Source organism: Salmo salar, chromosome 05 (assembly GCF_965601325.2).
Source record: "Salmo salar chromosome 05, fSalSal1, whole genome shotgun sequence".
NCBI classification, from domain to species: domain Eukaryota; kingdom Metazoa; phylum Chordata; class Actinopteri; order Salmoniformes; family Salmonidae; genus Salmo; species Salmo salar.
In genome coordinates, this window is record NC_138295.1 from 54,976,533 (window position 1) to 55,001,911 (window position 25,379).

At 43.3% G+C, this 25,379-nt stretch overlaps 1 protein-coding gene across 4 annotated transcripts; it reads left to right on the plus strand.

The window, feature by feature from the left end:
* The first annotated feature begins 4,145 nt into the window (after positions 1-4,145).
* On the plus strand, positions 4,146-23,746 carry eva1ba (eva-1 homolog Ba (C. elegans)). Of its 4 annotated transcripts, XM_014200453.3 has the most exons (5): positions 4,147-4,491; positions 8,218-8,255; positions 19,356-19,507; positions 21,657-21,756; positions 21,959-23,746. In XM_014200453.3, the coding sequence occupies exons 4-5, from the start codon at positions 21,690-21,692 to the stop codon at positions 22,393-22,395; spliced, it is 504 nt and encodes a 167-aa protein (XP_014055928.1). In that variant the 5' UTR covers positions 4,147-4,491; positions 8,218-8,255; positions 19,356-19,507; positions 21,657-21,689; the 3' UTR covers positions 22,396-23,746. The 4 variants fall into 4 exon arrangements, with proteins under 4 accessions (XP_014055930.1, XP_014055931.1, XP_014055928.1 ...); XM_014200455.3 differs by lacking the exon at positions 19,356-19,507 and having other exon boundaries at positions 4,146-4,491; XM_014200454.3 differs by lacking the exon at positions 8,218-8,255.
* The last annotated feature ends 1,633 nt before the right edge of the window (positions 23,747-25,379 follow it).

Below are 25,379 nucleotides of genomic sequence, written 5' to 3' on the forward strand. Positions count from 1 at the left end.
AACCCCCTGCCCCGAGGTCGAACTTTCAGGAGACGCCTCGCAGTGTATGCCGGTTGGCCGTCGATGAGACAGGGAAGACGGGTGGGCCTGGAAACAGGAGACAAAGGACTGTGAGTCATGGGTTTAACCTCTCTGGGAAATGTGGGACGCTAGCATCCAGTGATTTTGCAGGGAGCCACATCAATTTACAGAAATACTCATCATAAACGTTGATATAAGATACAAGTGTTTTACATAGAATTAAAGATACACTTCTCCTTAATGCAGGAACTCAGCTCGCTCTCACGGCTGTGCGCGTGACTGAGCTCATGCCATTCTGCCAGACAGCTGGTTCAAATAGCTCTTATTCTCTCCCCATTCACAGTAGAAGCTTGAAACAATGTTCTAAAGACTGTTGACATCTAGTGGAAGCCTTAGGAAGTGCAATATGACCCCATTTACACTGTATATTGGATAGGCACTCACCTGAAAAACTACAAACCTCAGATTTCCCACTTCCTGGTTGGATTTTTTTCTCAGGTTTTTGCCTGCCATATGAGTTCTGTTAAACTCACAGACATCATTCAAACAGTTTTAGAGACTTCAGAGTGATTTCTATCAGAATCTAGTAATTGTATGCATATTCTAGCTTTTGGGCCTGAGTAGCAGGCAGTTTACTCTGGGCACCTTATTCATCCAAGCTACTCAATACTGCCCCCCTTTCCCAAAGAAGTTAACTCTGGACACATGAAAGGTGGGATGTATACTAAGGGTACGTGGCAACAGAAGACGAACAGCAGAGGGGCAGATCCCGGGTGGATTCCTCCTGGAGGGGCAGATCCCGGGTGGATAGCCATACCTTCTGCCTGAGACAATACAGTGGAGCCGCGATCCGCTTCTCGTCGATACCTGGAGGTGGTCTTGAGGAGGGCCGACCAGGCTCTCCTCCAGGTACAACAGCGGCGGACAAACATCTGGACAGAAGGTATGCCAACCTCTTCTTCCTGCTCGGGGAAGAGTGGGGGCTGACACCACAGGGAATACTCAAATGGCAATAGGCCCGTGGCAGAGCAGGGAAGGGTGTTGCGGGTGTATTCTACCCACACAAGCTGCTGGCTCCAGGTGGTGGGGTTGGCGGAGACCAGGCAGCGTGGAGTAGTCTCGAAGTCCTGGTTGGCTCGCTCCGACTGGCCATTGGACTGGGGGTGGAACCCAGAGGACAGGCTGGACGACGACCCAATGAGGGTGCAGAACGCCTTCCAGAACCAGGACAAGAACTGAGGACCCCGGTCGGAGACCATGTCCACGGGCAGTTCATGGATCCGGAAGACGTGCTGCACCATGAGCTGGGCCATCTCCTTGGCCTCGGAAACAGAGATGACAGCAAGAGCAAACTGGTGTTCAGTCCCTGGCTGCACTTTATACAGGAAATCAAGGGAAGAAGGCACCAAATTCCACTGTTTTCCAATAAAATATGTAAATACCCCTGCAGCCAACCTTACATCGCTGTGTGTGCGTAACTAGCACTTCAGCAATAATCCATATGATTGAGATATGTAATCTGAAATTATGGAGAGAGACAATAGACATTGTGTCACCTTACATTACAGAATAGAGTATCATAAAACCATTGTGATAAATAAACATAGGCTATATAGTGTTTTGTAATGTGAAAATGTGAAAATGTGAAAACATAACCCTGATAACGGTCCCGCTCATAGAGATTTATGATAAGCAATCCTTCAATAAAGTAAAGTTTAGCTACTTATTCATTAAATAACTGTCCATTTTGCCCAGCTGGAACAGGGTTGCGTCACCAATACATTTTTGGAATACCGAAAATTGTTTCCAGGACACCAGAGTTTATGTATGCAGCAAAATCCCTGTGGTCACAAATGCAACCTTACCGCTCCTCATCATCATTACGTTCCTCTATTTCTGTAGGAATTGTAGTCATGTATTCAAATTCTCTGCAGCTCAAACATTCCTCATTCGCGCCATTGGAGCACAATTGCCACATCTGCACCACCATCTTCCCCATACCAAACGTAACATATCATACTAATTTCAGTGTCACAGATGTACTTTTACTATGTTACGTCTCGTCTTTGAGGCCAGGCTGTTATAGTTTATCACCTCAAGCAGCAGCTCGCTCAATGAACAAGTGCTATCTTGTCTGAGATCTTCTTCTCCTCCTTCCTTCATCCATCCACCTCTCATTTCATCATCCTTCGTTCATTTAATTCTCCCACCTGGTCTAGAGATAGAACCTTCACATCTCTGAACAAAGTCTCACCCACTCCTTCTTCCTGTGACAAAAGCCTCTCATAATCTATGGTCTACACTACCTTGACTCGCTGTGCCCCACTGTAAGGTATGCTTAATAACAGCCCGGAGGCTTCCAAAGATTCTACCACCTCTCCACCCCTACACACACACACACACACACACACACACACACACACACACACACACACACACACACACACACACACACACACACACACACACACACACACACACACACACACACACACACACACACACACACACACACACACACACACACACACCCCTCTCTCTCTCAGCGTTGGAGTGTAAATCAGTCCCAGGGACAGGGGGACATCTGCCAGCCATGAGAAGATCATCCAGAAAAAAACACTGAGATCCTAGAGCTCAATATAGTATGTGTGTGCGCGCACACGTACGGGACTGCAGTCTAAAAACGAACTGCTCCAGCCCACCCCACACTCCTCCTCTCATCTCCCCTATCTCTTCAGCTGACACGGGGGTGGGGTGGGTGGGGGGGCTGGAGAGATGCCTTCTGCTGTCTCTCTTCTCCAACTTTTATTATTAGGGACAAGGGAAAAGCAAAGAATCTGGGAAGAGAGGCAGAAAGGGAGGATGTTTGAACTGGAGTGGCGAAGAAGTCCAATTGAACTGAATCCATCTCCAGAGCATCCAAAGAGCTTGTGTCCCTTCATGGGTTGTTAAGTTCTGCTCTCTTGTGAGCGTAGGTTAATGAGTGAAATATTTGGACAGAAACCAAGGCTGCATCCCAAATGGCACCCTAATCCCTTTATAGTGCACTACTTTTGACCAAGGCCCATAGAGCACTACATAGGGAATATGGTTCTATTTGGGATGTATTCCAATACCATGTTTCTTTCTTTTTCCACCTCAGCAGCAGGGTGTATCACAATAACAGCTTTGTGCTGACCTTGACCTAATTGAGAAATAAGGAAACTCAGTGACGCACTTTTTAATGCAGCTTCTCAATATTGATTTCACAGCACTTTGTAGAGAAGTCTTCCCCTCCGTTGATTCCCATGGAGGCCCGGTCCATGTTGATGGGAAATACTGTATCTCCATGCCCACCCACTCCGTCTGGCTTTAATTAAATCTGGTCAAGGCTTTGCTTGGTGGTCTAGTGTATTTACTGCTCACTCTCTTCAGTTGGTTGGGGGTTTCCTCCCTGCTAGTAAGTCTGGGTTACAAAAAAAGATGAGCATGTGCTGTGAGTCCGTAATGTAGGACTTATGGCCATGTCATGCTGTCATGGCCAAGTGCTAAGCCTGAAAAGTAGGCTTTTTTTCAAAAGTGTTCAGAAGACTATGGATACTTACATGGCTTTGTGGTTTTGCATTATTTTGTTATTCAGCAAGGACAGTTACTAGAGAGATATCACATATTATGCAGTCAAACCTCTTCAGTGTTCATTTTCTTCTCTATAATGGATTTTAAAATCATATTGATAGCCATATGTATATGAGTGTGGCTCACAACTGTGAGGGGGTTGTCATATTGTTCAGACTACATGTTTACTCCTACCCCCCAAAAGTCCCACTTTCCCATTCATCTTCAAATCAAAAAGGCTTAAGCTGCAATGCAGTATGTTTTGTTTCTTATACACAGTTATTATTAATAGCTCCAAAGGTAAGCGACAATCCATCACTGTCGTGCCTCGTGTTTTGTTTTTGTTCGTGTTTTCTGTCATTCTGTACTCAGTGTGGAAAATCAACCTTCATTTGTCGGGGGTTGTGCTTTTCCTGCCCGTTTCCTTAACAGAGGGGACGAGGGGGAAGAACTCCCCTCCCAATACGCCCTCCCTCCCTCTTTCCTTCCTCCCTCCCTCTTTCCCAAACCCTGGTCATTTTTGGCAGTTCCTCATTCCTCCTTTTTTCTCTCTCTTTCTGAGAGGGATTGTATGACAGCTTTTCCTGCTGCTGGCAGAGAGAGTGGAGACCGTGAGGGAGAGGGAAAGTCTGTTATTCAGAGCAAGCTACCACCTCTTCCCCATAGGTTTCTCTACACGCTCCAGGACTGGAGAACAGCAGTAGTCACACACAGGGAATCGGCAAGATTGACAAAGTCAGGATTGCTTGTTGTGTTGATTTTCCCAACCTGGAGGCGAGAAGTGGACTGTTTTGACTGAGGCCAGCATCGAGCCTTACCTTATCTTGACAGGAATTAACTTTCCTAAGAGGACACTTTGACAGTACTACTTACTTGGTGAGTGTGACAACCCCAGTTTGTGTATGTACAATAACATATGAACCTCAACGAGGTATTTATATCACTGTATTTACAATGTAAAGGCTGTAACTTTTTGCGTTTCCCTTAAAACCCATAAGCGTCTAAGCCCTGCTTTAAGCCGGGGGAGGGGGTTCTACTAAGCTATATGGAATTTTTTAAGAAGGTCATACCAAGGATAATTTTGCTATTTGATTTTGAATTTTAAGACCCCTTGAAGTATCCCCCAAAAATATGTTTAAAAAAAATTTATGAAAAATTATTTGGGCCGTCCTGCTATTAGCCCATACAAACGCGTTGAATAACAGATTCACTACATCGAACAACAGATAGTCCCCCCAAAAATCGAAAGGAAGTTTGTTCTGAAATGTCTCTCCTATATCTGAGAGATATAAGAAGGATCAGGAAACATTTGTAAATCATTTTTTGCATGTATTTAACCCTTAGTTTTGGCACTAAACAGTCTTCACATATATACATACTTCCATTCATTTTATCAACTGGTATCATATTAGCGTGTAGCCCAAACTGTTCGGACTCTACAGACAGAAGTTGACAGATCGGCTGTACCGACTTCAGACGAGTCCTAAGACGCTTATTGGGGTCGTAGAGCAAAACGGAGAACACCATCGTGTTCGTGAAAGTCTCATCTTTTCATGGAGGAGTCATAATAGTTTGGGAAGACTGATTGTTGTGATGTCTCATGGTATGACAAACACCGTTCTAGCTCTTTCACCTTTCATCACAGATGTGGAAGTGCGATATAGGCAGATGCAGTGGATTGAGATGCATCCAATGCAAAATTGATATCTCTAGCTTAAACTGACTGATTTTTATGGGGGTGCGACCTGTGGTGTGTGTCTAGGTACAGTGTGGTTTCAATGAGTGTCTGCTGTTTCATGTTTTGCAGTTTATGTTCCTTCAGAACTCTGCAAAGCAGTACTCTTGTGGTTGCACGAGTTTGGGAACACTTTAAAAACTCTTTAAAACTCTCATGACGACTAGAGGTTCCCTTTCTGTCAGTACACTCAGTAGAACACACAGCTATAGGTTCCAGCGCTGTGTGTTGTAGCTTGTTTCCTTCCTTCCGGGAACAGGAGCTATATTCATATCTTTACGTGATCCAAGCTCATTTATAGGAGCTATACTGTTCTTGTTGGAGTGTCCTCAAGAGAAGCAATGCTCACCTTTGAGTGTCTCAACAAGTGTCTCAACGTGAGCTCTTACAAGAGCTAAGAGCTCACTGCCACAACATGTATCTGATGGATCAGTGCCAGAGAGCAGGGCTGATGCCGCTAGCTGCACAGTGGCTAACCTTGCGGTGATAAATGACTTCACTTTCGCCGCAATAAATACAAACATCCTGCCGCATTCTGTATTTTGGTGAGGGCCGCATCAACAACGTAATACGATATCAGGGGGAGCCGAGGTGGGAGCGTCATGCTTCACTGATGTGCAGCCCTCCGTTTTATCAACATATAGGGGTCCTGTGTGTGTGCGTATGTGTGTGTGGGGGGGGGGGGGGGGATAATGGTTTTGTCTCACACACATACACATGCACACACCGTCTCTACTGGAGTGCTGTGGTCAGCTCCTCTTATCAGTAGGAGATAGTCATTCTCAGAGGTCCCCTCTAATTAGCATTTCTAAGTGGGCAGGCAGCTTGCTGTCCCTCCCTGTGTCAATCTGATAAAGTGACAGATAACAGAGGATAAGTGTGAATGCCTTAAACCCTCAAGCGTGTTTTGGGACAGTTGACTTGTATCTGACCTCTCCCAGCTATGTTCCCCACCATCCTCTTGTTCTCCTCAATCTCACTGCCCCATGTTTTATCACTGGGGTTATTGCCTTATCTGTGGCCTCTAAGGAGTCACAGGTCAATCCTTGACTTGAAACGCTTGTCTAAACTCTAAAGCATTTGCCTGGCCCTCTGCTGCACAAGAGACAACAGAACACTTCAGAGTGCTTTCACAGACACACATACAGTGCCTTGCAAAAGTATTCATCCCCCTTGGCGTTTTTCCTATTTTGTTGCATTACAACCTGTAATTGAAATGTATTTTTATTTGGATTTTATGTAATGGACATACACAAAATAGTCCAAATTGGTGAAGTGAAAAGAAAAAAATTACTTTATACAGAAAAGTGGTGCGTGCATATGTATTTACCTCCTTTGTTATGAAGCCCTTAAATAAGATCTGGTGCAACCAATTACCTTTAGAAGTCACATAATTAGTTAAATAAAGTCCACCTGTGTGCAATCTAAGTGTCACATGATCTGTCACATGATCTCAGTATACATACACCTGTTCTTGAAGGCCCCAGAGTCTTTAACACCATTAAGCAAGGGGCGCCACCAAGCAAGCGACACCATGAAGACCAAGGAGCTCTCCAAACAGGTCAGGGACAAAGTTGTGAAGTAGTACAGATCGGGGTTGGGTTATGAAAAAAATATCAGAAACTTTGAACATCCCACGGAGCACCATTAAATCCATTATTAAACAATGGAAAGAATATAGCACCACAACAAACCTGCCAAGAGAGGGCCGCCCACCAACACTCGCGAACCAGGCAAGGAGGGCATTAACCAGAGAAGCAACAAAGAGACCGAAAGATAACCCTGAAGGAGCTGCAAAGCTCCACAGTGGAGATTGGAGGATCTGTCCATAGGACCACTTTAAGCCATACACTCCACAGAGCTGGGTTTTACAGAAGAGTGGCCAGAAAAAAAGCCATTGCTTAAAGAAAAAAATAAGCAAACACATTTGGTGTTCGCCAAAAGGCATGTGGGAGACTCTCCAAACATATGGAAGAAGGTACTCTGGTCAGATGAGACTAAAATTGAGCTTTTTGGCTGTCAAGGAAAACGCTATATATGGCGCAAACCCAACACCTTTCATCACCCTGAGAACACCATCACCACAGTGAAGCATGGTGGTGGCAGCATGCTTCACCACCATGGACTGAGAAACTGGTCAGAATTGAAGGAATGATGGATGGAGCTAAATACAGGGAAATTCTTGAGGGAAACCTGTTTCAGTCTTCCAGAGATTTGAGACTGGGACGGAGGTTCACCTTCCAGCAGGACAATGACCCTAAGCATACTGCTAAAGCAACACTCGAGTGGTTTAAGGGGAAAGATCTAAGTGTCTTGGAATGGCCTTGTCAAAGCCCAGACCTCAATCCAATTGAGAATCTGTGGTATGACTTAAAGATTGCTGTACACCAGCGGAACCCATCCAACTTGAAGGAACTGAAGCAGTTTTGCCTTGAAGAACGGGAAAAAATTCCAGTGGTTAGATGTGCCAAGCTTATAGAGACATGCCTCAAGAGACTTGCAGCTGTAGTTGCTGCAAAAGGTGGCTCTACAACGTATTAACTTTGGGGGGGTGAATAGTTACGCACGCTCAAGTTTTCAGTTTTTTGTCTTATTTGTTTCACAATAAAACATATTTAGCATCTTCCAAGTGGTAGGCATGTTGTGTAAATCAAATGATACAAACCCCCCCCAAAAAATCTATTTTATTTCCAGGTTAAGGCAACAAAATAGGAAAAATACCAAAGGGGATGAATACTTTCGTAAGCCACTGTAGCCCTGGATCAAGATGAGTGGTGTATTTGCTTTATTACCACTACAATCCTGTAATGATGCCTTGGTATTGCTATTTAAGCCTTTGCCTTGGTCTTGCTGTTCTTGCCTTGCAGAAACTGACAGAGTAATTCACATCTGACAACTTCTTAGGGTGAGTAAAACATTACTCTCACATTTGTGTTGGTATCATTTTTGTTTTGTTGTGTAACATGAGAGAGAGTTTGAGACATGCTATCTAAATGAAGTGGGAGGTACAGTATATTATATTTTGTAGACCACTAGCCATTAAATGTTAGAAACAGGTTTTCAAAGAGACTCAGAAGCTATGAACTGCCTCGTCTAATCAGATGTAAAGCCAACAAGACTGTATTCAATTCAGATTCGCCATTGACAAATAATAGATTGATGAGTGATTTATCTCTGAAGCTGTGTTTAGCAAGACTCCAACTAAAACCACTGCTGTCTCATAAAGCCTCAATGCCTTCTAATGACTGCTTCTCCCTGGTCTCCTTAGACTTAGGGGGATGTTTGACATGCTAAATCCCTCGGGTTTGCCTAAGCCTCTCTATCTCTGTACACATGTGAATGTCCAAGAACATAAAGAGCCCTGCATTTAAGGTTGAATTTGTTTAAACTTTACATGGGAATCTGGGGGAAGAGAGAAACCATATGGTGAAAAAGGAATAAAAACAAGATGACAGGGTTAAGCACACAGAAACTGGCAGAGGTTTGGACCAAGTCATTGTTTTACACGTCACATGTAAGTCTCAAGTCTTAGCACTCAAGTCCCAAGTCAAGTCCCAAGTCAAGACAGGCAAGTCCGAGTCAAGTCTCAAGTCAAGACCGTCAAGTATCAAGTCAAGTCTCAAGTCCTAAACTTTGAGTTTTCGAGTCCGAAACGAATCATAATGTGCTCTTCACCAAATGTAATACAATTTCATATTTTTAACAAGAGTAATAGTGAGTATATTACATTTACGCAAATCATGAATGCTTGAAAAATATATATATATATATATATATATATATATATATATATATATATATATATTAATTTTACTTTCCAAATTATTTCCATGGAGATGCATGGGTAGCCATGAGAAAGACCCCCCCCCAATAGTGATCGACTATCGAGGATCACTATGGGGCTCAATCGGACGATGTAGGCTTGTACACAATCGCCCAACCTTAACACACACACACACACACACTCTCTCTCTGTGTGTGGTTACAGTAGGCTAACGTATGTCAATAGTTTTAGGAACAGCAGTGACATCAGGCAGGATTTAGGCTACCTAGCCAGTTGTAGCTCAATCTTGGCTGCAACGATTACATTCCCGCACTGACTGACTTTGTGAAGGCTCATTGATTTAACGTTATGTTGGCCTACAAGATACACTACTAAATTAATAAAATATATAGCTGTCGGCTATATTAGCCACGACTTACCGTTCTTTATGCAGCTTCAAATGTCGAACAAAGTTGGAAATTGTTGCACCTCCGTCTGTCATTTTCTTCCCGCATGTTTTGCAAGTTGCAATTCATTTAGTGTTGATACAGCGTCGTCTTTATATCCGAAAATAATTATTTTGGGTATCTTCTTTCCAAGGGCTCCATCTGAATTCACCTGCCGACATTCCTCTGCACTGCCACTCACAACTTTTTCTCAGCTGGCACAATTTGATTGGCTGCTGTCCGATTCAAACGGTAATCCGTTAAATGAAGAGTTAATGCGCTGCACACTTTTTTAATAGCATAATTTTTCATATTTGGGCTTGGGGAGGGTATCAAGTCAGATCGAGTCATAACGCTCAAGTCCAAGTCAAGTCACGAGTCACTGGTGTAAAGTCAAAGTCGAGTTGCAAGTCATCATATTTGTGACTCGAGTGTGACTCGAGTCCAAGTCATGTGACTCGAGTTCACACCTCTGGAAACTGGTACAGTGACGTTTGTAAAGTATCTCTAGTATTCATTGATTGCACATTAAATAAGAGACACTTGACTCAGAAGCTCAATCTTATGATTGAATTATAGTTTAAGGTCGGTCATCAAATATTTATGGTCTACACCAAACAAGTCGTTTGTCCAGCTCTGACAAAACTGTACCCTGACGAACTAAAGAATTCATGCCATACAGACTAAAAATGACACCACGTGTCACTTTCCCAGAAGACTAGGCTTAATTTATGTCCACGAAACCAGCTATACATGTTTGTGGACAGGACATGGTTAACTCTGCCCAGCCACTCATGGAAAGGGTTAACACATTTTGTGTCATAGGGTAATCACAAGTTTTGTGTAATGAATGCAGTGTGTGGTGGTGGTCGGATGGTACATGCTGGCCCAGATCGATCAGAGATCACAACTCTATTTTTGGAGCTTGATGTTGGGGATCACCTGAGGGTTACTGTGCTTTAAGTGCATATGAGTGCATATGAGGAGGCAAAAATTAACACACATATGGGTGTATGCACGGACACACACCATCACGCTCTGTCTCACACACACATTCCCGCACACACACACACACACTTACACTCTCTCGCACACACACACAAACTCATTGAATAAGTTCCAATTCTGAGCATCAATGTCCTGGGCCCTGTATGTACAGTATTTTTATTTTTTTTGTAATTAATTTCACCTTTATTTAACCAGGTAGGCTAGTTGAGAACAAGTTCTCATTTCAAACTGCAACCTTGCCAAGATAAAGCAAAGCAGTACGACACAAACAACAACACAGAGATACACGTGGAATAAACAAAACATACAGTCAATAACAAAATAGAAAAAAAGTCTATATACAGTGTGTGCAAATGAGGTAAGATAAGGGAGGTGAGGCAATAAATAGAATATAGTGGCGAAATAACTACAATTTAGCAATTAAACACTGGCGTGATAGAGACTGGAGTTATAGATGTGCAGAAGATGAATGTGCAAGTAGAGATACTGGGGTGCAAAGGAGCAAAAAAATAACAGAATGTGGATGAGGTAGTTGGATGGGCTATTTACAGATGGGCTGTGTACAGGTGCAGTGATCTGTGAGCTGCTCTGACAGCTGGTGCTTAAAGTTAGTGAGGGAGATTTGAGTCTCCAGCTTCAGTGATTTTTGCAATTCGTTCCAGTCATTGGCAGCAGAGAACTGGAAGGAAAGGCGGCCAAAGGAGGGATTGGCTTTCGGGGTGACAAGTGAAATATACCTGCTGGAGTGCATGCTACGGGTGGGTGCTGCTATGGTGACCAGTGAGCTGAGATAAAGCGGGGCTTTACCTAGCAAAGACTTATAGATGACCTGGAGCCAGTGGGTTTGGCGATGAATATGAAGCGAGTGCCAGCCAACGAGAGCATACAGGTCGCAGTGGTGGGTAGTATATGGGGCTTTGGTGACAAAACGGATGGCACTGTGAAAGACTGCATCCAATTTGCTGAGTAGAGTGTTGGAGGCTATTTTGTAAATGACATTGCCAAAGTCAAGGATCGGTAGGATAGTCAGTTTTACGAGGGTATGTTTGGCAGCATGAGTGAAGGATGCTTTGTTGCGAAATAGGAAGACAATTCTAGATTTAATTTTGGATTGGAGATGCTTAATGTCAGTCTGGAAGGAGAGTTTACAGTCTAACTAGACACCTAGGTATTTGTAGAAGTCCACATATTCTAAGTCAGAACCGTCCAAAGTAGTGATGCTTGATGGGCGGGCGGGCAGGTGCTGGTAGTGATCGGTTGAAGAGCATGCATTTAGTTTTACTTGCATTTAAGAGCAGTTGGAGGCCACAGAAGGAGAGTTGTATGGCATTGAAGCTTGTCTGGAGGTTAGTTAACACAGTGTCCAAAGAAGGGCCAGAAGTATACAGAATGGTGTCATCTGTGTAGAGGTGGATCAGAGAATCACCAGCAGCAAGAGCGACATCATTGATGTTTACAGAGAAGAGAGTCAGCCCGAGAATTGAACCCTGGGGCACCCCCATAGAGACTGCCAGAGGTCCGGACAACAGGCCCTCCGATTTGACACACTGAATTATGTCTGAGAAGTAGTTGGTAAACCAGGCAAGGCAGTCATTTGAGAAACCAAGGCTGTTGAGTCTGCCGATAAGAATGTGGTGATTGACAGAGTCAAGCCTTGGCCAGGTCTATGAATACAGCTGCACAGTATTGTCTCTTATCGATGGAGGTTATGATATCGTTTAGGACCTTGAGCGTGGCTGAGGTGCACCCCTGATCAGCTCGAAAACCAGATTGCATAGCGGAGAAGGTACGGTGGGATTCAAAATGGTTGGTGATCTGTTGATAACTTGGCTTTCGAAGACCTTAGAAAGGCAGGGTAGGATAGATATAGGTCTGTAGCAGTTTGGATCTAGAGTGTCTCCCCCATTGAAGAGGGGGATGACCGGGGCAGCTTTCCAATCTTTGGGGATCTCAGACGAAACGAAAGAGAGGGACAAGAGAGGGACAAGCTAGTAATAGGGGTTGCAACAATTTCGGCTGATCATTTTAGAAAGAGAGGGTCCAGATTGTCTAGTCCTGCTGATTTGTAGGGGTCCCGATTTTGCAGCTCTTTCAGAACATCAGCTATCTGGATTTGGGTGAAGGAGAAATGGGGAGGCTTGGGCAAGTTGCTGTGGGGGGTGCAGGGCTGTTGACCAGGGTAGGGGTGGCCAGGTGGAAGGCATGGCCAGCCGTAGAAAAATGCTTATTGAAATTCTCAATTATCGTGGATTTATCGGTGGTGACAGTGTTTTCTAGCCTCAGTGCAGTGGGCAGCCGGGAGGAGGTGCTCTTGTTCTCCATGGACTTTAAAGGGACCCAGAACTTTTTCAAGTTTGTGCTGCAGGATGCAAATTTCTGATTGAAAAAGCTAGCCTTTGCTTTCCTAACTGCCTGTGTATATTGGTTCCTAACTTCCCTGAAAAGTTGCATATCGTGGGGGCTATTCGATTCTAATGCAGTACGCCACAGAATGTTTTTGTGCTGGTCAAGGGTGGTCAGGTCTGGAGTGAACCAAGGGCTATATCTTTACCTGGTTCAATTTTTTTTGAATGGGGCATGCTTATTTAAGATTGTGAGGAAAGCACTTTTAAAGAATAACCAGGCATCTTCTACTGATGGGATGAGGTCAATATCCTTCCAGGATACCCTGGCCAGGTCAATTAGAAAGGCCTGCTCGCTGAAGTGTTTTAGGGAGTGTTTGACTGTGATGCGGGGTGGTTGTTTGACCGCAGACCCATTACGGACGCAAGCAATGAGGCAGTGATCGCCGAGATCCTGGTTGAAGACAGCAGAGGTGTATTTGGAGGGTAGGTTGGTTAGGATGATATCTATGAGGGTGCCTTTGTTTACAGATTTGGGGTTGTACCTGGTAGTTTCATTGATAATGTTTGTGAGATTGAGGGCATCAATCTTAGATTGTAGGATGGCCGGGGTGTTAAGCAGGTTCCAGTTTAGGTCACCTAACAGCACGAGCTATGAAGATAGATGGGGGGCAATCAATTCACATATGGTGTCCAGGGCACAGCTAGGGGCAGAAGGTGGTCTACAGCAAGCGGCAACAGTGAGAGACTTGTTTCTGGAAAGGTGGATTTTAAAAGTAGAAGCTCAAATTGTTTGGGCACAGACCTGAATAGTAAGACAGAACTCTGCAGGCTATCTCTGCAGTAGATTGCAACTCCGCCCCCTTTGGCAGTTCTATCTTGTCGGAAAATGTTCTAGTTAGGTATGGAAATTTCAGGGTTTTTGGTGGCCTTCCTAAGCCAGGATTCAGACATGACTAGGACATCCGGGTTGGCAGAGTGTGCTAAAGCAGTGAATAAAGCAAACTTAGGGAGTAGGCTTCTAATGTTAACATGCATGAGCTGGATTGCGTTGGAGCACGTATGATAAAGTTGATATGGTGATAGAGCATGTGTTTTCTCTTCTGGATTTCCATAGGAGAGCAGCACTTTGTCTCTGTCTAATATCAAACCCCTCAACCCCACATCTGGCCACTAATAACCTCCACCCCCATGGGCCCGTATCTCCATTACTCCCCATACCCCCACCAGCCCAATCCTCACGGGGTAAAAAGATTGCTCTCTAGATAATTTCTTATGTCACTAAAATGCCTGCTTCGGTTTGTCACGGATTGCAGTTACATTCGCACTGAAAAGCATAGAGGCTTCTCTGCTGAACCAAGTTGGAGTGGAGTTAAAGATGACACTCTCCATTTAAATGAAATCATGGCCTCACGTAGAGAAGTATGACATAAAGAAACCAAAATAACTTCCTTATTGAGTACTTGCCCTGTGAATTAGATCAGAATGTTTAGTAATGCCTTGGCTGAGAAGAAAGTTCTGGTCCTTGAAAGCTACAGTGTTAAAAAGCTGTTAAGTGAGACTAAAGTCAAATTCAACAACTTATCAAAACTGTCCACCCACTGTGCACAAATGTCGGTACAACGTCAAGTTTTGATTTATATTTGATTGCGTTGTCAATGAGTGTGAATTGAAAGTGAAATCAAAACAATCTTTGAGCCATGTAAGTGCATTTTGGTTAAAAGTTGGGTGAAAAAATATCTACAAAAATGGTTGATTCTCCCAGTTTGCCTGGTGGGCAGTTTAAAATGGCTCACTTATAACCCAGAGAAAGTTAATCCAAGGCTAATGTTTGGAAACCGCCTTCACTGGGTGGCAATCCTGCTCGCTGTTCGGGAGGAGAAAACGAAAAGTAGATTTTCTACGTTTGAGTCTCAGCTCAGTGGAGCTCCCCATACTCTCAGCTGGCAGACATCTTTGGGGTCAGCTCTACCTTGTGCTCGGTGTCACTGGGCCTGATGGTAAACACATGTCTGACTGGGCTCAAACTGAAATAATTCCCCCCACAGTACGAGCCCATGGCCAGGGCACGGTGCAATGGAAAACAGCACCAACACTTAGCACAGCTTGATCCCCAAGATCCCATGTCAAGAGAAAACAAGAAAGGAAGACACTCTCTTTTCTCTGAAATGCCCTTACAACCCTTTACTGTCGTCAAGAAAGACCAGCCGCGCTGGACAGAAAATGCCTTCACCAGATGCCTACCCTCTGAATGCTTTTGCAGGCCCCGGCGAACAGAGCCCTAGCTCTTAGGAAAAGTGTCCGTGTTTATTGGGTGGAACATTACTGCCTGCACCTCAGCCTGTCTGTCTCAGGGAGAGGGTCACGGCTAGAAGGGATACGGCTAGAAGCTTCTGTCAAATTAACATCAAACTTTTTTTGGGGGGGGGGGGGGCATTTTACCTAACCCTAACCCTTTTCTTAACCTTAACATACATATCCTAACCTGCTACGTATATTCTCCTAACCTGCTGCGTATGTTCTCCTAACCTGCTACAAAAAAAATCTAAATGACAAAAGCTGTATCCCATCTAGTCAAATCCCAGAGGGAGCTTGAACTTGAAGTTCAGGCTTTTCTGGATTTGGATGCTGTCCTGCCTTGGTTGGTGGTCAGGTGATCTTGGTTGGCTGGGTTTAGGCTAGAGAAAGCCTGGGAGACCATACACTGCCGTGATTGAAGCCACATGGTAAACTCTTTTACAGAAATCTGTTAAAATAGGAAAGGTATGGAAAAAAACATCCAGTAGATATTGCTGTGATACAACTTCAGTTTATGAGCATCTAGGGAATAGCCATTAACCTGCTTTTCTGCTACTTACAGAATCTCACATCATGGCTTTCTGAGAAAAATGGAAAACAAGTAAATCAAAGCAGTAGCTCTACAGGCCGCACAATTCTAGCATACAGTATTTATTCACGTTGCAAATGTCAAGTGGAGTATACTGAGCTTAGAACTGCCTCCATGTGCTCAAAACAATGAATAAATTATTCCTTAGTGGTCCATTTGATCCCATGGATCATTAATCCCAGACAGATTTTCTCTCTCAGTAGCAGAAATAAAAATCAAAGAAACAAGGATCTTTTTAATTAACATTGTCAGGGGCAAAGTTGATGAATGCTATAAAATTGTCCTCACTTTACACTCAAACTCAAAGTGACACCAGCTATGTCTCTGATCTCCCATGCCAGAGTTGTTGTATAATAGGCTATACCTGTGTATAAAAACAACAAAATGTGATTAAATTCAAATCTGGGCTTTTCAACTCACTGAAGACCTATGCCAGGCAAACCACAGAAAGAGCATCCATTGTGCCAGGGAAATATTGCGGGAGCACAGAAATTCTAGGTATCAAAAATATCCCTTTCCCTCTGTGGTTCAAAGTGTGTCATTATCATGAGGAAACAGGTGTACTTGCTCCCTTGTGGGATTTGTATTTTTTCATGCATTTTCTCATTGTTATTCAATTATGGCTTCACTCCCTGGATAAATTCCTACTCATGGGTTGTTAATGTGATTTCTCAGATGTGGCAGAGGAGTACTATCGTTAGATACTTTATGAATGGTTTATAGTGTACACGTATCTGGGGAAAAGGGCTTCTGTTTGGTAATAGGAGCGAAAACTCTTGCCTCTGAGGTTGGTCCCTGTCACTATGTGGCTGGTCAATCATTTAGGAACTATCTTTATCTAGAGAGACGGCATAATCAGCTTCTCCCCACAAGACAATAACAGCATGATTAGCTCAGACAATCAGACAATGTTATCCTTCACTTTAAAGGTCCACTTTAAAACTATCATGTTGACTTCGTGGACAGTCAGTCATTGTTACCATACCTTTGTCTATGAATTCACATTGTTTACATTTCTTTGACCCAGCTTTATAGCAAACCAAGTGGCGGGGCTGCCGTTTAAGGAGTGGGAGTAGAGGGCATTTGTCTGGACTAGGTTCCGGACTGACAGTACAACCGGATGTATGGGGGGAAAACTTGGTAGGAAAGGAAAAGCTATTGTGCTCTTCTCCAAGATGATAAGAACAAAAATATCACACAATTTAACGGACAGGGTTTTCCTTAATTTGGTTTCTCTGTCCTCCCAACCAAAGCAAACAATTGTCAGTCAGAAATAGAGAATGAACTCTTCCCAGGCCTCACAACACCACATGTTGTTTACCTCAGCGTCAGTCTCGGCACTATTTGTGCTTAGGCCTTACAGTTATTTGAGACTTGGATGAACTTTTCATTGTTTTTGTATCTTGACGTGGTGTCAAGATACACTTTTCTTACACTCTTAAGTACAAACTGATTGGCTTAAATGTGAAGTCATTGGTTGACTGATGATGCCCACCATGTGAGTGAGGACACAGGAAGTGGATTGTGTGTTCAAATTGTTTGACCTGAGGATATGTGGTCAGTTAGGAATGAATGACAGGCATTATTTGGTAACATGCGAGGTGATGTAATCTATGAGTGAGGCCTTCAAAGCTGAAGCCTTCTCACACAACATTAGCTTGGAGTGTGCCTCTATTTATTTTCCAAAAAAGGTTATAGTACCATAAAGGGTGTTTTATGGTAATGTCAGTGTAGGAAAACCCTGTTTGGTTCTATGTCAATTTTTTTTGTAGTGGCATAATGATCCAGTTAGCATTTGAACATTTTCAGCACACATTCATGGTCCCCAAAACTGCAGAAACACTGAAACATATGTGAACCGTGTTTTTCTCTCCAGCAGTCAAGGGGCATGGCAACATCTGCTATTGAATAGAAAATTAAGTCACTTGGAGAACATGACTGAAAGTTGAGTCATGGGATTGAGGGAGGTGGAGAGCACGTCTGTTCATAATTTCTTCCTCGGGGCAAAACAAAAACAAAACAACAGACCCAGGTTAATTATTGTTGAGATTGGCTTTAAACGAGTCTCCGGTTGTCTTTAACCACCCTTCTCAGATGCCTGAGTTCTGACGAATTTCATTCTGGTGCATTCCACTGTGAGAAAAGAGCAGTTAGGCCCAGTTAGCAGTCCAATCCTTAGCCATGACCTTGGAAAACTGGTGAAGTCGCTCGGACCTTACACTTTATTACCCTTGAGACCAAAGCATAATATTGCATTGGAAAGCCTAAGCTCTTTAGACAGTATCCTATGCGCATACTGACTGCTTTGCCTAGATGATGAATTGTTTCAAATAGCTCAGCAAGAATTAGGCCAAGGTGGCCTGGTCCGAGATCTGTTTTTGTTTGGCAATTACAATGATTGTAGTTGGCTATACATACAACACAAACCGATCTGGGACCAGGCTACATGAATGATTTGCTGGGGGAAAGATGACCTTGTCTGTTCAAACACAAGTTGTAGTAATTGAAAAGGAAGGAAGTAAAAACAGGAAGAGTGTGCGGATGGAACCTGCTTCTGTGGTCCAAAACAAAAGGCTCACAGGGGACTGACTGACCATATGACTCGGTGGCCTGGAGTGGAGAGATGCTGTCATGGCGACTGTTCCCTGTGTCCCTGCTAGCCCCGAACACTCTCTCGGTCCAGCATTAGTGTACATAGGGTCTGGCAAGAGTCAGCAAGATCAGAATCTGCACTGGAAAGCAAAGAGGCCCTGCTAAACCAACTCAAACTGGCACTGGGCTTTTTCCTCACAACACAAAAAGGGTTTGTGAAAAACGTTTGAATGTTTTTCACGGTCCTCTTTCCCCACCTGGCATTTAAAGAGCTGCTCATATTCTGTGAGATATACTGTGGCTGTCGGGTTTATAGACTAGGATTTCTACTTCTTGGAGACAAAGTGCTCTGAGGATATTACAGTGGTTTGATGTGTCAGAGATGGGATGAGACTTAAGTTTATGTGTTAAACTGTTTCCAGGAAAACATCAGCCTGTGGCTTTATCAGAGATATTTTATATACTTTTATTTATTGTAAGCAGCTTTGACTTTACTTCAAACATATCAGTGCTTAGGAGTACACACAAAAACCCAGAGAGAATTCAATCTTTGTCATGTTTGATTACAAACACCATGGAAAAATCCCCCACCAAAAAATGCCTCTTTCTTCTTTGCACATCATTTATTGTTGTGTAGTCTCCATACATGAACAAGTGCAGTGTTTCAGTGTTTAACGTTTATAATATATTTTCTTACATGCCTTTTCATCATAGTTACTTACATGCCTTTTGAACATATGCGTATGTAAACTGTATTTATACAGTATGCACTGTATATGTATGCGTATCGAAATATGAACTTTTGTACTACTGAAAGCTAAGCCTGTATTTTGTCTGCTGCCGGACTGTGTATCCCTCAGCAACAGCAAAAGGCCTGTCATTGTTTGCATTGCAAACGCCTCAGTGAGTTTGGATCTGATGTAGGCTGACGGCTGTGTGAGTGTCTGCGTGTTTGCTCTTGTCTCAGGGCGGCCAAATGAACTGTTCGGCCTGAGGAGCGAAGGGCACGGGCATAGATCCAGAGAGACAGAGAGAGAGGGTAGCTCAATCATTCAGCAAACCTCTCCACTTCCATCATGAGCTGGGACTGAATAGTTACCTCTACAGCTTCATTTTATGGTAAGGTTTATGATACAATACAAGGTGTACATCTGTCTGTGCTTCTTATTGCCTATCTTTATATCTTAGAGCAAGAGAAAGAGTATTGCGCTTTTTTTAAAGAGTCAGGCATGTGCAATTCATATGGTTGACCAATGTTTTTGTTGCATTTTTCTATCCTTGCTGCATTAACAAATGAGCGTGATAACAACAGTATAATATCATCGGGATTCACATTAGTGTAAAATCCATAGACTGAAGAGATAAGCCAACAAATTTGAGGTGACAGAACAAAAACAGGTGACCTGTGCCATTTTTTATGTCAATGATCTGTAGGCTATGAGAATATCATGCCATGTGCTATGACTTAGCTTGTTGTGAGCAATTCCACGGGTTAGTACTGTATGTGACTGTGCTAGAGTCAGCCATCTTTTCCTACTTGAACAACATGTTTGCTCCCCTGGGAGCCATAACACAGAACACGTGTAGAATGAAAGGGATCGGAGGCTAATGCTAACATGCTAACACATCGAAGGGTTCAGGGATACTCGTATTGGCTGGACCCCTGTGTCACTATATATCACATCTTGGTTTTCCTGTGCCATGTGCCTTCCATGTACCATGTGAGGATGTCATCAAGGCGGGTCGGGGGGGAGAACAATAGTGGAGCGGACGAGAAAAGGGCAGAGTCAGCAGGAAAGGGCTATGACAAGGGTTGAGGTTGAAGAGAGGGGGTTGCACAGGAAATGCAGGAGAGACCCAGCAGGACCCTGTGGATAGAGTGTTCCATATGGGCAAATCCACCCAGCCTCTCACTCTGATTGGAAACAGTCTCTCTCTCTCTCTCTCTCTCTCTCAAAGCACAGTGGTAGCATAGGGGCTCGCCTATGTAATTGACAGAAAATAAAAACAGACCACATAGGAAAAGAAGCAGGACCAGGCGTCATACTTTTGTTGTGTGGTGAGGCGTGGTGCCGCAAGGTTCTCTGTGAGGGAAACTTGAGACTTCCTGGGGAGTCTGAGGTGAGGGAGTAATGACCGGGCCATCGAGGGCCTGCAGGAACACAATGGAGCCAAACAGAGCGACAGGAAACGCTGAGGAAAAGACTCAGACGACCAGAAAGCGTCACCAGGGATAAGCCCAGTGGCCAAAACTTAACTTAAACCAATTAAATTACTTGTCTAAACTCAATCATTCACATTTGGTTCTGCTCTCCAGGCAGAGCTGCCTTCAGAACAAGATAAAAAAAAATTAAACCCAGTGACTCTGTTTCAGTCAGGGTCAGTAAAAGTGTGACTAAAATACATAGTTAAACAATAGCAACAACACAGGTCTTCCAGGTTTTCACCCATTTGTGTCAGTCAGGGAAATTGAAAGGGTGAACAAAACAGGTACTGTAAAAACAACACAGAGGGCTTTGGGCCTTGCTCCCATTGATCCGGGACGCTCGTTGGAGGAAGTGCTGTTCATTGGCTTCTGAGAAGAGAGTTGACCCCTGGTCCCTCACTGTAGAGGCCTGTCACGGCTCACAGGCAGGACCATGTTCCAAACGCGTCATGATCCCAGTTTGCGCTGTTGGTATTTGAGGACGAATAAGTGGAGTTTTTGTTTGCCACAGCTGGACCAGTAGGACTGGTCCTCACCCACCCAAAGACATATGTGCCCGACCGGCTCAATTCGTTCTTATGTAGCAAAATGTAGTATATCATACACTACAGTTGAGGAACAATGTGAAAGTAATTCTGCTTTGAAAGTTGATAAACTTGTAACACCACTCTTGAGAAAATGTCCCGATGGAGAAAGTCTGTGGTCAGTGCGTTTGGCGCGATAGCAAACAAGAAAACATCTAGTGTGGCACTAGAGGCACTCGTTAAACACTTTAACTACATTTTAAAGGGGAGGGGAATTATGGGGGTTTGTGGTAGCAGAAGTGTTTCGGTGTAGTGCATGAGGGTAGCATGAGGGTAGCGTGTGTCTTTTGGCCAAATGTGTCTTTTGGCCAAGTCTCGTTGTGTCAGTTTGTTTGTTGTGGAACTTTCTGTGGTACACGGTGGGAATAACTGAATTCATGCATACATTAATGCATACAGTACTTGGCATTGCATGCATGGCAATGAAGTTGAGATCGCAAGGAATTCTGATGCAGTGGGTTGTGTTTATTTGTTCTAGGTGTAAGCAAAGGCTACTGGACATATCGTCAGCATGGACGCAAAGAGGAAAGAGATGGACCTCCTGAGCAACAGCATAGCTGCCTACGCACACATCAAAGGTCAATCAATCAATCAATCACTTTAACATCAGCAGTTCTCACATTGCTTTTAAAGTACCACAAAAGTAATCAATGAAACAAAATCACCAATGTGCCAGTCATAACAATATTGATTTAGGCTACTAGCACAATACCTTTTTGACATATTGTGGGGTTTTCTAATACTAGGTGAATTTACCAATTATCTTTTTCTGTCCTGTAGAGAACCCAGAGAGCTTTGGGCTGTACTTTGTGATCGGGGTTTGTTTCGGCCTGGTTCTCACCCTCTGCCTCCTCGTCATCCGGATCTCCTGCAAGCCCCGCACCAACATCCCGGCCTCCACGCCCGAGAAGAAACACTTAAAGGACTTCAGTGAGGATGAATGTGATGAAGATAGCGAGGATGAGGATGAGGAAGAGGAGGGTGACGTCGAAGCACCTGCCCCCCTGCCCACCACAGAGATTCCCATTGGCAACCACCACAACCACAGCCAATCGGACGGGACACTGAGCGTTAACGTGTTCACGTCGGCCGAGGAGCTAGAGCGGGCACAGCGATTGGAGGAGAGGGAGCGAATCATACGGGAGATCTGGAGGAATGGGCAGCCTGATATCCTGGGTTCAGGAACAGGCACTATAGGTCGGGTGCACTACTACTAACGTCCAGTACTACGGGGCCACTGAATGGAGATACTATATAGAACTATGGTGCTATGGAATCAGGGGGTACACTGTGGTCCACACCCGCCAAAGACAGATTCCCATGAGGGGTGTCACTCATGCTGTTGTATACAGACAGGTCACAAGTGGCGTGCTACTTCGATCTGGGGTGTATTCAGTGATGTGAAATCTTCTGAATGTTGCAGATAGAAATATAATGAATAGAACTGACACAATTCACTATTCTACCTGAAAGACAAACATATCTGTTCTGCACGATAAGTTTCTATCTGAACATTCCGTAACGTGACATCCCTCTGAACAGGCCCCTGAAGTGTAAGTCTTGACTCTAACACTATGTGATAGTGGTGTGCTGTGTGAATGTATTTCCCCCATCAACATTTGTCACCTACTACCACTGCCATAATGGAGTTATACCACAAGGCACCTTTGAGACCAGTTCAGCTGCTTTGTGATTTAGGCATGTGAATGGGAACATGTATCATAATTGGAGTCTACAGTGTAGAGAGATGCCTGAATAAAGTATTGCCCTTCGAAAAACAAAAAAAGTATTGCCCTTACTCGGAAGGACTAATACAGCCATTGACAAATAGCCAGAGATACTGTAGGGAGTAGGGAGTAGGGACCAAGTATTTTGCAATGAGAGGTCAGTTTCTTTTGTTTGCTATGGGGCCATGTTTCCCTCAACACTGGTGAGTTTACAGCGGGACAGCGCCGTGAGCTGTTTGTCATTATATTAGGAAATTATCCTCAATGCTTTAGAGTGGTCTTGGAACCTTCTGTGAGGAAATAGTTTTGCCTAAGTAAGAAAATAGAAATAGATTTGGTGGGACCATTTTTCACCTGATGTCAAGTCATTTTGGAATTGGACTGCTCAGTTTGCTCAGTTTAAGGACACAGTTTTAGGCTATTTTCAGAACCAATTACACTAGGGGAAATTAAGTAATTAAAGTGTGAAACTCAAAAGGCCTTGTGGTTGTTTCTGTTCCACTTAATGTCTTTTAGACAAACAATGCTCTTTCTTAAAATGTCCCTGGACTATGTATTTTGAATATACTGTACAATATAAAGATTGTCGAGGGCTGAAATTTAACAACTGAAAAACCTCAGTTGAACCATTTAATTACAATGGATTGTAAGGTCACTCATAGTGAATTGTTATTTTTAATCAATTGCTCCCATGTGTGCCTTGAAATGTTAAATAGATATGATTTGTATAATACAGTATCTTGAAAACTTGTTTGCTAAATGTTTTGGCAAAACCCAGTGGTCTATCTAAATGAAATAAAGTCTTATTTTATTGTCTGAAATAAAACACAGGACAAAAGGATATTTGATTGCCAACAGAATCATGTTGAACATTGATGAATAACACAATCTGCGTATGTATCTTGGGTATGATCATTATCCAGTTTGATTCTCTTGGGCTTTAGCTGCACAGGTTATTAAAACTTCTTAGGGCTAGGCGTCCCGTCAGCGGGACACCTGTCGACAATTTCCGGTGAAATTGGAGGGCGCGCAATTCAAATAAATCATCTTAAAAATTCTGGATATTAAACATCTAGGTACATACAAGTGTCTTATATCGGTTAAAAGCTTAAATTCTTGTTAATCTAACTGCATTGTCTGATTTACAATAGGCTTTACAGCGAAAGCATGCCATGCGATTGTTTGAGGACGGCGCCCCACATCAACGTATTTTTTTTTTCAACCAGCACAGGCTTCATAAAATCACAAATAGAGATTAAATAATCACTTACTTTTTGAAAATCTTCCTCTGATTTGCAATCCAAAGGGTCCCAACTACAACATGCATGGTCGTTTTGTTAGATAAAATCCTTCTTTGTATCCCCAAAAGTTTTTTTAGTTGGCGCCATCGATTTGAGTTCAACATGCAGGAATTCAATAAAGCTACCGCTAAACTTTGTTAAAACAAGTCAAACTACGTTACTATTTAATCATCAGGTACCCTAAAATGTAATTAAACTATAGTATTTCATACCGGAAAGAAGTATGTTCAATATAAAAGATTAGCAAGTGCGCGTCCTCTTCGTTGCGTGCCCACATACTGATTTCCAACTCTGACTCCCTGTACTAAAACTCAAAATTCTGAACAAGCCTGAAACCTTGAACAAAGACTGTTGACATCTAGTAAAAGCCATAGGAATTTCAATCTGGGAGCTGGAATTGCATAGGAACCATAGCTTTCCATTGGAAGAGCATGGGATCTCAAAGAATAAAATCCAGGTGGTTTTTCTTTGGATTGTCTTCTACCGTATCAATTGTGTTATAGTCTCATGCATTATTTTAACATTTCTACAAACTTCAAAGTGTTTTATATCCAATGGTACCAATTATATGCATATCCTGGCTTCTGGGTCCGAGTAGCAGGTAGTTTACTTTGGGCACATCAGTCAGGCGGAAATTCAGAAAAAAGGACCCTAGCCCCAAATAAATACCTGGCCCTCCAACTAAATATAATTATCAGTGTACCAACTGGGCACAGACATCAATTCAACATATATTCCACATTGGTTCAACGTAATTTCATTGAAATTACATTGAACCAATGCAGTAATTTATATTGATTACTGCATTGTTGGGTTTACAGCTTGCAAGAAAGACATTTCACTGTACTTGTGCAGGTGACATTAAAACTTGAAACAACATAGATTCAACCAGTGTGTGCTCAGTAGATATGTCTTATATCCATTAGACTTTTTGACCAACCTAGCAGCCAGAAGCCTTAGTACTGGAGTCTGACTGTGCTGGACACCCATGTATAAAGAGGCCAGGCTAACGTTGCGAGGAGGAAGGCATTGCTTGTAGAGGGAACCAGCCAAGAACTTCTGTAACATGTCTTAAACCTCCTCGAAGTACACAATGTGCTGGAAAAGCAGACAGGGTAGCAGGTTTGCCTTGGCGAGGTTTTCTCTGTTGAGGTCAGGGCTAAACCCTTATGT

Excerpts from the sequence above, each read along its gene's own strand:
- eva1ba (XM_014200455.3), top strand. The coding sequence starts at position 21,690 with ATGGACGCAAAGAGGAAAGAGATGGACCTCCTGAGCAACAGCATAGCT. Across the intron at positions 21,757-21,958 it reads TGCCTACGCACACATCAAAG|AGAACCCAGAGAGCTTTGGG; the intron begins GTCAATCAATCA and ends TCTGTCCTGTAG.